This window comes from Carcharhinus amblyrhynchos, chromosome 3, assembly GCF_965287045.1.
Source record: "Carcharhinus amblyrhynchos chromosome 3, sCarAmb.v2.hapA, whole genome shotgun sequence".
In the NCBI taxonomy this organism is placed as follows: Eukaryota; Metazoa; Chordata; class Chondrichthyes; order Carcharhiniformes; family Carcharhinidae; genus Carcharhinus; species Carcharhinus amblyrhynchos.
This window is the reverse complement of record NC_137326.1, coordinates 2,607,283-2,623,195: the sequence shown is the minus strand read 5'-3', so window position 1 is coordinate 2,623,195 and position 15,913 is coordinate 2,607,283. Positions and strand designations below refer to the sequence as shown.

The following is a 15,913-nucleotide window of genomic DNA, read 5'->3' as shown; positions in this document are numbered from 1 at the left end:
GCCTATTTATCAAAAGATGCAACATTAGCCATTTAATAAAAAAGTCACAAACTTTACAATACAACCTGAATTCTGCTCTAAAAACAGGAAAAGATAGAAACACTTAGATAACATTAATGTGTCAGTTCAATGACCTTTCAGTAGAACTGGTTAAGGTTAGAGGACAGATTGTGCCACAGTGGTAATATTACTGGAGTAGAACCTGAAACCCCAGGCTAATGCTCTGGGAACACAATGGGAATAGTAACAGGACTGATAAAGACACAGGAGACAGGTGTGGGGAGGTATAAGTGGTTGTAGCAGGAGAGGGAATTACAGGGAGTCAGGTGAAGGGAGAGGGGCTTCCGTGGCTTGAGAATGTGATGGAGAAAAGGGGCTCGGAGACTGCTGTCCCTTCTAGTTTCTATATGTCTTGAAGGGAACATTGCATGTGCATGACCTGTTTGGTCCCTGTGTGGCCCAATCCTGTTTCTGCATGTCAATGCATACAAGACACTGAGAGTTAACATTGGGGGAACACCCAAGTTATGCGGACCACCGCATTGGCGGTGTACCGATTGAGGACCATCCCCGCCATCCTCCCGCACGTCCCCAAATGCTGTAGCCGTCTTCCATCACCAGCACAAACACTCCCAGAGAAAATAGGAGTTGTAAAATCACAGAATCCTACAGTGCAGAAGGAGGCCATTCGGCCCATCAGGTCTGCACTGACCACAATCCTAACCAGGCCCTATCGCCATACATTTACCCTAGCTAGTCCCCCTGACATTAAGGGGCAATTTAGCATGGCCAATCCACCTAACCTGCACTTTTGGACTGTTGGAGGGAACCAGAACACCCGATGGAAACCCACACAGACACTGGGAGAACGTGCAGACTCCGCACAGACAGTGACCTGAGGCTGGAATTGAACCCGGGTCCCTGCCACTGTGAGACAGCAGTGCTAACTGTTGTGCCACCATGCTTTTTAAAAAGTTTAAAGTTGTTAAAAGTCAATTTGTGCCAGTGATAGGTCTTGAACCCACCCCCCCCCACCAGCTTTGAGTGTGAAGTGTGTGTCTTTTCCTGTCCTAAACTTTCTATCTGTTTCCTTTCGAAGACCCCAAAGAGCAGCAAATCCAAAGCTCGTTCCCAGCAAACCCAGAATTCAGCGCCAGACACAAAACGTGAGCCTGTGTCTGAGGAAGGAGGCACCAAAATTAAACTGGAGGCAGAGCAGAATGGTTCAGCAAAGAATCTAACTGAACGCAAAGACAAGCCACAGCAGGCACCTAAAAGGAACCAGACTCAACACGCAAACAGGAGAGGATGTAATAGGGGAAGAAGTAAAAATGTTGATGGAGCTTCTGCTGAATCTGGATTTGAGGATGAAGAGTGTCGGAAACCCAAAAGATCAGGGTCTCCGAGGCCAAAGAATGACCGTCGACGGAGAGTAGCTTCAAAAGTATCTTACAAGGAGGTGGACGCTGAGGAAGATGATGACAGTGATTCTGATTTTGAGGTTGCAGATGGTTCTGACTCGAGCAGTTACTCTGATGGCGATAATAGGAGCAAGAGAGTCCCTTCACAAACACATACTCCCCAAGGAAGACAGACTGTCCGAGGAAAGAGCAAGGGTACTCCAAAGAGTGAGAAGGACAGTGAGGAAGATGACTTTGAAAACAATCCAAGGAAAATCAATCCAAGAAAGAGAAGATCTTCAAAATGCAACAAGACCAAAGCCAACAGCGGAGATGAAAGAGTGAGGTCAATTAGTGAAGTGTCTTCGAATCTGACGGGTTCAGATCAGTGGATTGAGGTTTACGCAAAGGCAGAGAGGAAATGGGTTGCAGTTGACTGTGTACGCAACACTTTGAACCAACCAGAGCTCTGTGCTAAACATGCTTCCAAACCGCTCTCCTATATCATCAGTTTTGACAATGAGAGTTGTGTGAGAGACGTTACCCAACGGTATGATGTTGCTTGGATGACCAGAACAAGGAAACACCGTGTTGACCCTGATTGGTGGGATAAAACTTTGGCAGTGTACAAAAGTAACTGTACAGAACGTCAGAAAGAGGAAGACCTGGAGGTATGTGGCATGTACTTCGGAACCGTGTACACTGAGAGGCAACCTTGATATGCAAGTAGGTTTAGATATCTTTTTATAGCTCTCTACTGTTGAGACTAGTTTACTTACAACACTCACCCTTTCTGTGAATCTGATTGCTCCTCAGAAAGTGGAGAAGTCAAACTTGCATGGCCTTCCCCTTTCCAGTACTTAGATTCAGGCAGATGATGAATGGGATGGATAGGATAGAGGTGGAGAGACTCTTCCCGCTCAGAAAGGATAATAGGACTAGGGGGCACAGCCTCAAGATAAAGGGGGGGCGGTTTAGAACGGAGTTGAGGAGGAACTTCTTCACTCAAAGGGTGGTGAATCTCTGGAATTCTCTGCCCGTTGAAGTGGTGAAGGCTGCCTCGCTAAATATTTTTAAGACGCGGGTTGATGGGTTTTTGATAAGAGAGGGGATTAAGGGTTATGGGGAGAGGGCGGGAAAGTGAAACTGAGCCACGACAGATCAGCCATGATCTTATTGAATGGCGGGGCAGGCTCGAAGGGCTAGATGGCCTACTCCTGCTCCTATTTCTTATGTTCTTATGTTAAGACAGGAAGCAGTATACAAAATAGGAGCAGAATGAGGCCATTCAGCCCCTGGAGCCTTCAATAAGATAATGATTGACCTGTTTGTGTTTCAAATTCCACATTCCCATCCCTCCCCATAATCTTTGATTCCATTGTCTGACAAGAATCTATCTACCTCTGCTTTAGAAATATTCAGTGACCACCGTCCAGCCTCTAACACCCTCTGAGGCAGAGAGTTCCAAGTCACATTCCTCAGGGGGGAAAAATTCTACTCATCTCACAACCTCTAATTTTAAAACTGTGCCCACTAATTCTGGACTCACCCTCAAGAGGAAATGTACTTTTCATTCCACGTTGTCAATACTGTTCAGAGTCTTATAGAATTCAATCAAATCACTCCTTGGTCTTCCAAACTCCAGCGAAAACAAGCCCAGTCTGTCTAACCTTTCCCCATAAGACAACCCATTCATTCCAAGTATCAGTCCATTAAACCTTCTCTAATGCATTTGCATCCTTCCTTCAATAAGAAGAACAGAATTGCTCACAGTATTCGAGATTCAGTCACACTGATACCCTGTATAATAACATCAGGCATGCTCAATTGGACCCGAGAGGAGCAAGCTGAATGCAGCTTGTTTTCACTGTTTGATGTTTTGTTTCTAAAAATATAGATTTCTTCAAGTCTGATCTGGGACAGTGAGTCCAGCTGGTTGTTTAGAATCCCCACAGTGCAAGAGGAGGCCATTTGGCCCATCAAGTCTGCACCGACTCTCCAACAGAGCATCTTACCCAGGCACTATCTCCTAAAACCGTTGTATTTAACTCACTAATCCCACTAACCTATACATTGTGGGATGCTAAGGGGCAATTTAGCATGGCCAGTATACCTAACCAACATGTCTTTCAGATTGTGGCAGGAAACCCGAGCAGCTGAAGGAAACCCACGCAGACACGGGGAGAATGTGCAAACTCCACACAGACAGTGACCCAAGGCTGGAATTGAACCTGGGTCCCTGGTGCTATGAGGCAGCAGTGCTAACTATTGTGCCACTCCATAGAATCCCCTGAGTACAGGATGAGGCCATTCAGCCTATAGAGTCCGTACTGACCACAATCACATCCAGACCCTATTCCTGAAACCCCACACACTTACCCTGCTAATCCCCCTGACGCGAGGAAACCCACACAGATACAGGGAGAATGTGCAGTCTCCACACAGACAATGACCCGAGGCCGGGATTGAACCCGGGTACTGGCACTGTGAAGCAGCAGCACTAACTACTGTGTCACCGTGCCGCCCCATGGGGGCTGCCAGTGGGGATAAGCTAACCTACTCTGGGGAGACGATTGGGCTTGTGGTTTGTCCTGTGCAGCTGCACACTGTCATTAAACTGTATCATCTGTAGAAATAAGATTCATCAATCTCATGGTAGTGCTGGATTCCAGAGTCTTTTCTAATGTGCACTGATGCATTGGTGGTTCCCCATTGCTAAAGTGGATGTGGGAAAGTGGCTCAAACATGAACAGGGTGACTGCCAAGCTCACACCAACACAACTACAGCTTTTTGTGTTCAGTGCAGGCACAATGGGCCATGCTAAATTGCCCCTTAGCATCCCACAATGTGTAGGTTAGTGGGATTAGTGAGTTAAATACAACGGTTTTAGGAGATAGTGCCTGGGTAAGATGCTCTGTTGGAGAGTCGGTGCAGACTTGATGGGCCAAATGGCCTCCTCCTGCACTGTGGGGATTCTATGATTCTTTTCTGAAGTGCGAACTTTTGGCACAGATTTGAGGGGCTGAATGGCCTCCTGTATTTTATTAATCTTGGTTCTATGATGATCTTATTCAAGTACAGTCCTCCTCTCACCTTACACCCAGGAGGAGATCCTGTACAGTGATGTGAAGATCCCAGGCAGGTCATCGCTCACCCCTATCCGCTCCATAAGGGCACTGCTGGACGATAAAACACCAAGGCCCATCTATTCCACCTTGCACCGTCTCAGTGGTCCCATTGGAAAATAACACCTTTATTCAAGAAAGAAAAGAGACAGAGCAGGAAACCATAGACCAGTTAGTCCAACGTCTGTCAGCGGGAACTTGCTGGAATCTATTATTAAAGCAGTTACAGCAGGATATTTAGAAAATCATAGTGGGAGCAGGCAGAGTTGACATGGCTTTGTGAAAAGGAAATCCTATTAACTAATTCTGAGAGTCCTTTGAGGAAGTGACAGGCAAGGTGGATGAAGGGGAACCTGTAGATGTGTTGTAGTTGGATTCTAAAAGGCACTTGATAAGGTACTGCACAAAAGGTTACTATACAAGATAAGAGTGCATTGTGGAAGGGTTAACATACTAGCATGGATAACAGATTGATTGGTTAACAGGCAGCAGAGAGTAGGGATGAATGGATCTTTTTTGGACTGGCAAGATATCACTAGCGTGGGATCAGTGCTGGGGCCTCAACTACTTACAATTTACATCAATGATTTGGATGAAAGGACCGAATGCATGGTAGTTAAATTTGCTGATGATACAAAGATTGTAGGACAGTAAGTTATTAAGAGAAAATCAAGAGTCTACAAAGGGGTATAAGCTGTTTGAGTGATATTCAGAAATTTGGCCTATGATATGTAACATGGGAAAATGGAACTTGTTCAATTTGATATGAAGAAATGAAAAGCAGGATACTATTTAAATGGAGAGAGATTGCAGAACCCAGAAATGCGGAGGGATCTGAGTGTCCTGGTACATGAATCAGGAAAAGTTAATATCCAGGTATAGCAATTGATCAGGAAGGCAAATGGAATGTTGGTGATTATTACAAGAGAAATGGAATATATACCTTCCAACATCTATAAGGCACAAGTCAGGAGTGTGATGGAATACTCTCCACTGCCTAGATGGATGCAGCTCCAACAACATTCAAGAAGCTTGACATTATCCGGGGCAAAGCAACCCACTTGATTGGCAACCCAGCTACCTGGGCCAGGTAAATACTGACATGGCCCAGTTGGACTCATTGTGCTGTGATATATTGTAGTCTTTCTCTTGTGTTTCGCAGTTGCAATCTAAGTTGCTTGATCAACCATTGCCCACTTCTGTGGCTGAATATAAAAACCACCCTCTCTATGTACTGAAGAGACATCTGTTGAAGTATGAGACCCTGTTTCCCCCCACAGCGACGATCCTGGGCTACTGCAAAACAGAGGCTGTCTATTCAAGGTAAAAATGTTTGCCATCACAGCCAGCTAAGCCTATCAAATCCCCTCAGAATCTTCTGTGTTTCAATAGGGTCACTTCTCGTTCTTTTAACCTCCTGTTGGTATGGGCCCAACTTGTTCAACCTTTTCTCCATAAGATAAACCCCTCATCTCTATAATCAGTGAAATTCGTCATCAACACTTCTTCTCATTGGCTCTCCTGAAGGTCTTGCTGACTGAGGGTTGTTCTCTCATCCAAACAACTGCTCTGCTTGTATAAGCCTCAACAATTCACACTGGCAAGCTATTCAACTGTGGCCATCACAGCACATGCACGCGTACACACTTTCTCCATCTCTATCTCTTTCCCTAATTCTCTTCTGTCTGGTTCTGTAATTATCTCTTATTTGATTCTGCTTCTCTTTCTGTCTCTTCAGAATTCTGTCCCTTCTTAGTCTCTCTATGTTTGTTTTCTCTCTCTGTCTTCCCCTTCTCTCTGTTTCTTTGTATCTTTCTCTCTCATCTCCCCCCTCTCTCTCTCTCTCTCTGTCTCTCTCTTCTCTCTGCTCACCCTCTTTCTCATTTTGCTTCATTCTCTCTCTCGCTGTCTAACTCTTTGTTTCTGTTTCTATTTCTTTCTCTCTCCTTGCCTCTAATTCTCTCCCTGTCACTCCAGGCTGAGATGATTGGATAGCAGCCAGGAACCAGAAGCTGATTAAATTTTCCCCTCTCACTCCTTCGGCCTTTCTAACTCCAAATAAGAGCTGAACTTGGGATCCCTCGGGTCAAACAGTTCTCTCTATCCAGTACTGGCAGTGTATTTGTTAGTCAAGTCTTCCTATGACTTTCTTCAATCACAACTCCACCTGATCTGTTGTATGTTGACTTATGTGATTGGTGACAGTCAGAGGCACAACACTTAGAGATGTACACAAGCCCCATGCAAACATAGACAAACATACATCTGTCTTCTCACTGATTGTTACTTAATGTTTCAGAGACTGTGTACACACACTTCATTCCAAGGACACATGGCTGAAGGAAGCTCGTGTGGTGAGAGATGGAGAGGTGCCCTGTAAGGTACAGTAGCTCTCAGTTTTCTAGATTTAACCTTTATACTATTGTACTCAGGAACCTAAGCAACTGGTTTATAACTGTTCTTCGTGGCTTCCCTCTCCCTAGTCCTGTTAACTAACCCTCCAGGTACTCTGCAGTTCTCTAATTCTGGCCTCTTGAGCATTATGTCGAGATGCCGGCGTTGGACTGGGGTAAACAATAAGGAGTCTCACAACACCAGGTTAAAGTCCAACAGGTTTATTTGGTAGCAAATGCCATTAGCTTTCGGAGCGCTGCTCCTTCATCAGGTGAGTGGAAGTTCTATTCACAAACAGACATACAAAGACACAAACTCAATTTACAAAACAATGGTTGGATAATAATGATTCCAATTGGATAATAATGATTCCAACCATTATTTTGTAAATTGAGTTTGTGTCTTTATATGCCCTGTCTGTGAACAGAACTCCCACTCACCTGATGAAGGGGCAGCAAGTGCTTCGAAAGCTAGTGGCTTTTGCTACCAAATAAACATGTTGGATTTAACTTGGTCTCTTGAGCATTCCCAGTTTAATTGTTGCACCTTCAGCTGCCTGGGGCCCTAAACTCTGGAATTCCCTCCCTAAACCTCTCACCTCTCTCTCCCCTCCTTCAAGATGCTCCTTAATACTTACTCTTTGATCAAACTCTTGGTTATCTTTTCTGACATCATCTTATGTCGTTCAGTGTCAGTTTGTTCTCAGATAAGCATTTGGGGATTTTTATTAAAGTTAAAGTTTATTTATTAGTCACAAGTTGGCTTACATTAACACTGCAATGAAGTTACTGTGAAATTCCCCTAGTCGCCACACTCCGGTGCTGTTTGGATCAATGCACCTAACCAGCACATCTTTCAGACCGTGGGAGGAAACCGGAGCGCCTGGAGGCAACCCATGCAGACACGGGGAGAACATGCAGACTCCACACAGACAGTGACCCAAGCCGGGAATCGAACCCGGGCCCTGTTGCTGTGAGGCAGCAGCACTAACCAATATGCCACCGTGTGCCCCATTATAACACGTTATTGCGTTCAGAGTGCTATATAAATTCAAATTGTTGTTGTCATCAGGGAAATAGCAGCTGCTAAACGTTATATCTCTTCCCCCTTCTTTTACCAGATGGTGAAAAGCCAATCTAACCGAGCACGGCGTGCGCGACAGGCTAATTGGGAAGATCGAGACAAGAATGACCTGGGACTGTTCGGATTCTGGCAGACAGAGCCCTATTCCCCTCCGCCTGCTGTCAATGGGAAGGTGTGTATACCATTCCGATCCATTCTGTAGGGAAGGTGGGGTTAGGGTCTGCATCCCCAATTACATTTTATTCCTTAGATAGGAACAGAGAGGGTGAGGGGTGCGACCCCTTTAGCTCCTCAAGCTTATTCTGTCATTCTTTGATCTGAGCCTTAACTCCATCCATGTGCTGAGGTTCCGTCACCATCAATATCCTCGTCTGGCAAAAATCCCCCCATCTCTTATCATGGGATCCCTACAGTGCAACAGGAGACCATTTGACCCATCGAGTCTGCACCGACTCTCTGACAAAGTACCTTACCCAGGCACAACCCAACCCCTGTCATGTCCCTGTAACCATAGACAGTTACCATAGCTAATCCATCTCACCCACACATCTTAGGACATTAAGGGAGAATTTAACGTGGCCACTTCTCCTAACCTGCACACATTTGGACAATGGGAGGAAACCTGCTGGAAACCCATGCAGACACGGGGAGAATGTGCAAACCCAGATTCCTGGTGCTGGGAGGCAGCAGTGCGAACTACCGTGCCACCATAACCCCCACTCTTCTTTGGAACGTGGCCATGTGATCTTGTAGACCCAACTGCAAGGGCAGACAGGGCCATGAGTTACTGTCTGATCTGAGAGATGGTAATTCTGATAATGCAGCACTCTCTCAGTATAGCACAGGGAATGTCGTTCTAGATTTTGTGCCCAGGTTGTCTGGAGTGGGAGCTGAACTCAAAGCCATGTGTCTGCTAGGTGAGATTGGAAGACAAGACACGTCCCTTTCTGGGTTGGGGTTGAGTTAATGAAGAACATTGTTAAGAGAGGCTTTGGTTTAATGGTGATGGTGATTCTCACATCGTTCCTGTCCTCTTTCAGATCCCCCGGAATGAATTTGGAAATGTCTATCTTTTCCGACCCTGTATGCTTCCCCTGGGCTGCAAGCACCTGAGGGTCTCCAACCTCAACCGAGTGGCGCGCAAACTGAACATTGACTGTGCAGCAGCCGTGGTTGGATTCGATTTCCACTCAGGACATTCACACCCCATGTAGGTCACGCATTGTGATTGGCTCACACAACATCTACACTTGCTGGAAACAGTCCATGGTTCTGTAACCTCCTTCAGCTGCACAACCCTCTGAATTCTCTGTACCCCTCCACTCTGACCCCTTAAACCTCCCTCATCTCCCTCACCCGACTGTTGGTGGCTGTGCTTCCAGCTGCCTGGGCCTAAACTCCCTCTCTACCAGACCTTCCCTCCTCTTTCTCTGCTCTATTAAGATGCTCCTTAACATCCACCTCAGCGACTGAGCTTTTGGACACCTTCCAGTTCTCCCTTTATGTAGCTCAGTGTCAAATTTTTCCTGATTATACTCGTATGTAGGGATTTGGGATTATTCACAACATAGGGACACTATAATAATAAAAGCTATTGATAATGTTATAAAACTGAGGCAAATCTCCCAAGTATACACCAGGAGTGAGAAACAGTCACCAACATATGTTGACATTCTATGTGACGGATCTTCAATATAAGATAGCCATAAACAAACCCAATCAGGCATTCAGGAGAAACCTCTTCACCCAGTTCTGTTGAAGGGTCATTTAAATCCAAAATATTATCTCTGTTTCTCTCTCTAGATGCTGCCAGACCTACAGAGTTTATCCAACACTTTCTGTTTTCATTTCTTTACCACAGATTAGTGAGAACATGGAACTCGTTCCCGCAGGGACTGGTTCAGATGAACAATAATAATGCATTTTTTTTAAGTAGGGATGAGAAATTTCCAGTGTTTGGTGAAATTTCCAATTTTTGCATCATGGAATTTCACTCTTTGCGTTTTTTAATGACCTTGGCCGTTGTTTCCGAAATGGCCATAGCTGAGGAGGAGAGAGTCTCATCCTGAAAAATCTCTGCCAGTAACTCAGCTTTGTGATCCCTGAATCTGGCTGCTGTCACTCACCCCACTGGAAGGACACTCTGCTTCTGGCCATACGGCAGAACCAAGTGGTCTGGCAGACAGCTAGTCAGGGGCAGTGGGAGAGAACAGTGAAGCCATTAGCACCGCTGCCTCACAGCACCAGGGACCCACGTTTGATTCCCAGCTTGGATGACTGTGGGGAAATTGCATGTTCTCCTCGTGTCTGCGTCGGTTTCCTCCCACAGTCTGAAAGACGTGCTGGTTAGGGTGCATTGGCCGTGCTAAATTCTCCCTCGGTGTAACCCGAACAGATTTCAGAGTGTGGTGACCAGAGGGTTTTCACAGTAACTTCATTGCAGCATTAATGTAAGCATACTTGTGACTAATAAATAAACTTTAACTTTTAGGGTTCACTTGGCTTCTGTGGTTGGAGGCAGGGGGAAGCAGTAGAGCCCTGAGAGAGGTTGTGGAGGCATGTATGTGTGGGGAGGGGTTGGAAAGTGAGATGTATGTGTGGTGGGGGGCTGGTTTGGAAAGAGGGAATATAGGTGTGGGGAGAAGGGCGTCACTGAATCTTCTGTTACCAAATCATATGGAACTTGATTGAAATCTACGTGAGAACATAAAGTAATATTTTTATAAACTACGAGAAAACACAGATTTTCAGATTTATATGACGTGTTAGAAGTTGCCAACTTGAATAATTATACACAGAACATTACCGTGCTGTTTTATTGCTGTTTCGTGTTTGCTGGTGTGAGAGGTCATGTTAATTTGTTCTAATATTTTCATACATGAAAGTGAGCACAGCTGGCAAAGGCAGCATTCATTACCCAACCCTGGTTGCCTTTGAGAAGGCGGTGGTGAGTTAAAATGGGTTCAAATTGGAAAGTAGTTTGCGAAGAAGCCCTTCACTTCACCGGTACATAATCCAGCTAGGTCATGTTCTGTTGTTAGTCTTAAATGTTATAAGGACATAAGAACTAGGAGCAGGAGTCGGCCATCTGGCCCCTCGAGCCTCCTCCACCATTCAGTAAGATCATGGCTGATCTTTTCATGGACTCAGCTCCACTCACCCGTTCCTCACCATAATCCTTAATTCCTTTACTGTTCAAAAATCTATCTATCCTTGCCTTAAAACATTCAATGAGGTAGCCTCAACTGCTTCATTGGGCAGGGAATTCCACAGATTCACAACCCTTTATGTAAGAAGTTTCTCCTCAACTCAGTCTTAAATCTGCTCCCTGTTATTTTTGAGGTGTTGCCCCCTAGTTCTGGTTTCATCTCGAGTCATTGAGGTCCACAGCATAGAAACAGACCCTTTGGCCCAACTTGTGCATGCTGCTCCTATTTTTAACCCCCAAGCTAGTACCATTTACCCATGTTTGGCCCATATCCCCCTCTATCCATCTTACCCATATAACTGTCTAAACTCTTTTTAAAAGGCAAAATTGTACCCACCTCTGCTACTACCTCTGGCAGTTTGTTCCACTTACCACCCTCTGTGTGAAAAAATTGCCCCTCTGTACACTTTTGTATCTCTCCCCTCTCACCTTAAACCTATGCCCTCTAATTTTAGACTCCCCTACCTTTGGGAAAAGATATTGACTCTCTAGCTGATCCATATCCCTCATTATGTTATAGACCTCTATAAGATCACCCTAAGCCTCCTACGCTTCAGAGAAAAATGTCCCAGTCTATCCAGCCTCTCCTTATAACTCAAACCATTAAGTCCTGTAAGCATCCACCTGCCAGTGGAAACAACTTCCCTGCTTCTACTTTATCTATTCCCCACATAATCTTACATGTTTCTATAAGGTCCCCCCCTCATTCTTCTGAATTCCAGAGTACTCCAACCTTTTCAACTCCAGAATTAACCTAGTGAATCTCTTCTGCACCCCCTCCAGTGCCAGTATATCCTTTCTCAAGTAAGGAGACCAAAACTGTACACAGTACTCCAGGTGTGGCCTCACCAGAACCTTATACAGCTGCAACATAACCTCGCTGTTTTTAAACTCCATCCCTTTAGCAATGAAGGACAAAATTCCATTTGCCGCCTTAATTACCTGCTGCACCTGCAAACCAAGTTTGTGTGATTCATCTTTATCACAGCCACCAACTGCCTTGAATGCTGGCATCATTCTGTACAAATACATTCTGTACAAATACATTTGTCCACCGTCTTGATGGTAATAGAAGATAAACAAAGTGAAATCTAGTGTTCCTACCCATTCAAAGTCTCATCACTCCATCAAATTGAAATGGCCTAGAAATACTTACATTTCACTGTAGAGGATATCAAAAGTGCGATAATCCCGTGCCTCAAGAACATGTCGGGTGTTTTTGCCAATGGCTATTCATCACTGATTGAAGGGGGAAGCTGGATAAACAAGGGGGAGAAACAAGGAGAAGGATATGGTGATAGGCTGAGATAAAGAGGGTGGGGTGTGGCTCACACAGCACAAGCAGTGCAGCTGACAGGCCTGATCTTGTGTTGTAAATTCGAAAGTATTCCTACGCAATTATCGGAAAAGCTTAAAAGTGAGATGACCAAGAACGGGGAATCTAAATTGTCTCCTTTTCTCACCCTGACTCCTCTCCCCCACCAGAAATGACGGGTATGTTGTGTGTGAGGAGCATGTGGAGATTCTGCTGGCGGCCTGTAAGGAGGAAGAGGCAGAAATGGCGAGGAAAGAACAAAAGGTGAGAGGTTTGTGAGGGGGCAGAGTGGAGCCGGGTGGAGGGGGTTGCTGGTATTCAAGGGGTGGGGAGTGAGGATCTGATGTGAGATTCCTTGTGTGGGTATCATGGGAGAGAAGTTGATTAATTACACACCTCACAATCTGTCTCGTACTCGCAGGCCAGGTAATAACAATAACATCAATACGTACCCTCCGTATCTAACCCCGTGCTGTACCTGTCCTGGGAGTGTTTGATGGGGACAGTGTAGAGGGAGCTTTACTCTGTATCTAACCCCGTGCTGTACCTGTCCTGGGAGTGTTTGATGGGGGGACAGTGTAGAGGGAGCTTTACTCTGTATCTAACCCCGTGCTGTACCTGTCCTGGGAGTGTTTGATGGGGACAGTGTAGAGGGAGCTTTACTCTGTATCTAACCCCGTGCTGTACCTGTCCTGGGAGTGTTTGATGGGGACAGTGTAGAGGGAGCTTTACTCTGTATCTAATCCCGTGCTGTACCTGTCCTGGGAGTGTTTGATGGGGGACAGTGTAGAAGGAGCTTTACTCTGTATCTAACCCTGTGCTGTACCTGACCTGGGAGTGTTTGATGGGGACAGCGCAGAGGGAGCTTTACTCTGTATCTAACCCTGTGCTGTACCTGTCCTGGAGTGCAGTGCCCAATGATTTTGTGAATTGGGCACTGTGAATATTTGGTCTCCAGCGGTGAGATCTCGCGCGTTGTTGATTGAAACCTGCCAGAATAAATAGCTATAACTTTTTCAAATTGAATTGACTGAAATCTGTGGCCTGTGTTTGTTGTTTAGAAACGAGAGCAGCGTGTCATGGGAAACTGGAAGTTGTTGGTGAAAGGACTGCTTATCCGAGAAAGGTTGAAGGCACGATACAGTAAAAAGGTAATCGTTGCAAAGCATTTAACCACCTCCCCAGGGTCAGCACAGTAAAAGTCTGTGGTCTGTCTCATTCACTCTCTCCCCTCCTGGCATTCACAGTTTACACTGATAACAGAGCCAGACATGAGGTTAGGAAAGTCCCCGTGGGGGAGGATTTGGAACAGTTGGTCCAAGGCTCTGACAGTGCAGCATTCCCTCAGTACTCGGTGGGTTCTCCATGAGCACGAACCACTTACCGCACGTCAACTCCAGAGCTAATCCTTCTTTTCAAATCCCTCATGGCCTCTCCCCTCCCCAGCTCTGAGACCTCCAGTAGGTCCACAACCCTCCAGCATCCCTGAGCTTTCTAATTATGGCCCCTTGAGCATTCCCAATTTTAATCGCTCTGTCGCTGACAATTGGCTACCTGCGCCTGAAGCTTTGTAATTCCTCCTGTAAACTACCCCCCCCCCCCCCATTCCCCCCCACCGAGTACTGAGGGAGTGCCGCACTGTCAGAGGGTCAGTGCTGAGGGAGTGCCGCACTGTCAGAGGGTCAGTGCTGAGGGATTTCCGCACTGTCAGAGGGTCAGTGCTGAGGGAGTGCCGCACTGTCAGAGGGTCAGTGCTGAGGGAGTGCCGCACTGTCAGAGGGTCAGTGCTGAGGGAGTGCCACACTGTCAGAGGGTCAGTGCTGAGGGAGTGCCGCACTGTCAGAGGGTCAGTGCTGAGGGAGTGCCGCACTGTCAGAGGGTCAGTGCTGAGGGAGTGCCGCACTGTCAGAGGGTCAGTGCTGAGGGAGTGCCACACTGTCAGAGGGTCAGTGCTGAGGGAGTGCCACACTGTCAGAGGGTCAGTGCTGAGGGAGTGCCGCACTGTCAGAGGGTCAGTGCTGAGGGAGTGCCGCACTGTCAGAGGGTCAGTGCTGAGGGAGTGCCGCACTGTCAGAGGGTCAGTGCTGAGGGAGTGCCGCACTGTCAGAGGGTCAGTGCTGAGGGAGTGCCGCACTGTCAGAGGGTCAGTGCTGAGGGAGCGCCGCACTGTCAGAGGGTCAGTGCTGAGGGAGCGCCGCACTGTCAGAGGGTCAGTGCTGAGGGAGCGCCGCACTGTCAGAGGGTCAGTGCTGAGGGAGTGCCACACTGTCAGAGGGTCAGTGCTGAGGGAGTGCCGCACTGTCAGAGGGTCAGTGCTGAGGGAGTGCCGCACTGTCAGAGGGTCAGTGCTGAGGGAGTGCCGCACTGTCAGAGGGTCAGTGCTGAGGGAGCGCCGCACTGTCAGAGGGTCAGTGCTGAGGGAGCGCCGCACTGTCAGAGGGTCAGTGCTGAGGGAGCGCCGCACTGTCAGAGGGTCAGTGCTGAGGGAGCGCCGCACTGTCAGAGGGTCAGTGCTGAGGGAGCGCCGCACTGTCAGAGGGTCAGTGCTGAGGGAGCGCCGCACTGTCAGAGGGTCAGTGCTGAGGGAGTGCCGCACTGTCAGAGGGTCAGTGCTGAGAGAGTGCCGCACTTTTATGGAATCTTCTCCAGTGACTCTATATAATTTTTATAATATGTGGCTCTGAACTCCGCACAGTGCTCCAACTGTGATCTGACTGAGGTTTGATGCAAGTTTAGCAGAACTTCAACCTACTGGTTAAATTCTAATGCGCTACATTTAAACCCTAACTTTTTAACATCATTTGTACTTGTTTTTTCAGGATGAAGTTGCTGTGAGCTCCAGTCAGGAAGCAGGAAGAGTCTGTTCATCCGAAGAGGAAGGCCATGGTGATTCTGTCCCAGTCAGTGACCTCACCTCCTCATGGCCCTTAAACAGGCAGCAGGAGGAAGTGACGGTGAAACTAAAGAGCAAGAGACAGAGGAAAGGGGAAGAGATGCATCTCTTCCCGTTCGAGAAGCTCTGATGTCCAGTGGCTGTCCACAACACGGTTTGAGAGTCCAGTCCAACATCTCACTTGATAGCATTAGAATGGGGGCTACCCATTGCCAGCTTTAAGGAGCAGGTTGCCATGGTGACAGCTTTAGTATATCAGAAGACACAACACAAGGTAACTGTGGTTTGTAATTTAGTCATAATTATCACGAGTTAGAGTCATGACCCGCTTGTGTCTCCATTGCTCTGGAGCTGAGGAGAATTAGGATTCCCAGAGACTCTGCAGGGAGAGGGAATGGCAGAGGGGTGTAGGGGGTGGATGCAGGGGAGAGGTGGACACAGAGGAGGGGTGTTGGGGGTGGACGCAGGGGAGGGGTGTCGGGGGTGGACGCAGG

At 47.0% G+C, this 15,913-nt stretch overlaps 1 protein-coding gene across 1 annotated transcript in view; it reads left to right on the top strand.

Moving 5' to 3' along the window:
• Window positions 1-15,837, top strand: part of xpc (xeroderma pigmentosum, complementation group C) — a 32,332-nt gene extending 16,495 nt beyond the window's left edge. Inside the window, exons 9-16 of the mRNA XM_080218623.1 lie at window positions 1,100-2,071; window positions 5,689-5,849; window positions 6,826-6,907; window positions 8,041-8,175; window positions 9,044-9,213; window positions 12,697-12,790; window positions 13,588-13,677; window positions 15,346-15,837. Coding sequence (XP_080074749.1) covers window positions 1,100-2,071; window positions 5,689-5,849; window positions 6,826-6,907; window positions 8,041-8,175; window positions 9,044-9,213; window positions 12,697-12,790; window positions 13,588-13,677; window positions 15,346-15,549 — 1,908 coding nt within the window. The 3' untranslated portion in view covers window positions 15,550-15,837. The remainder of the gene's footprint in view (window positions 1-1,099; window positions 2,072-5,688; window positions 5,850-6,825; window positions 6,908-8,040; window positions 8,176-9,043; window positions 9,214-12,696; window positions 12,791-13,587; window positions 13,678-15,345) is intronic.
• The last annotated feature ends 76 nt before the right edge of the window (window positions 15,838-15,913 follow it).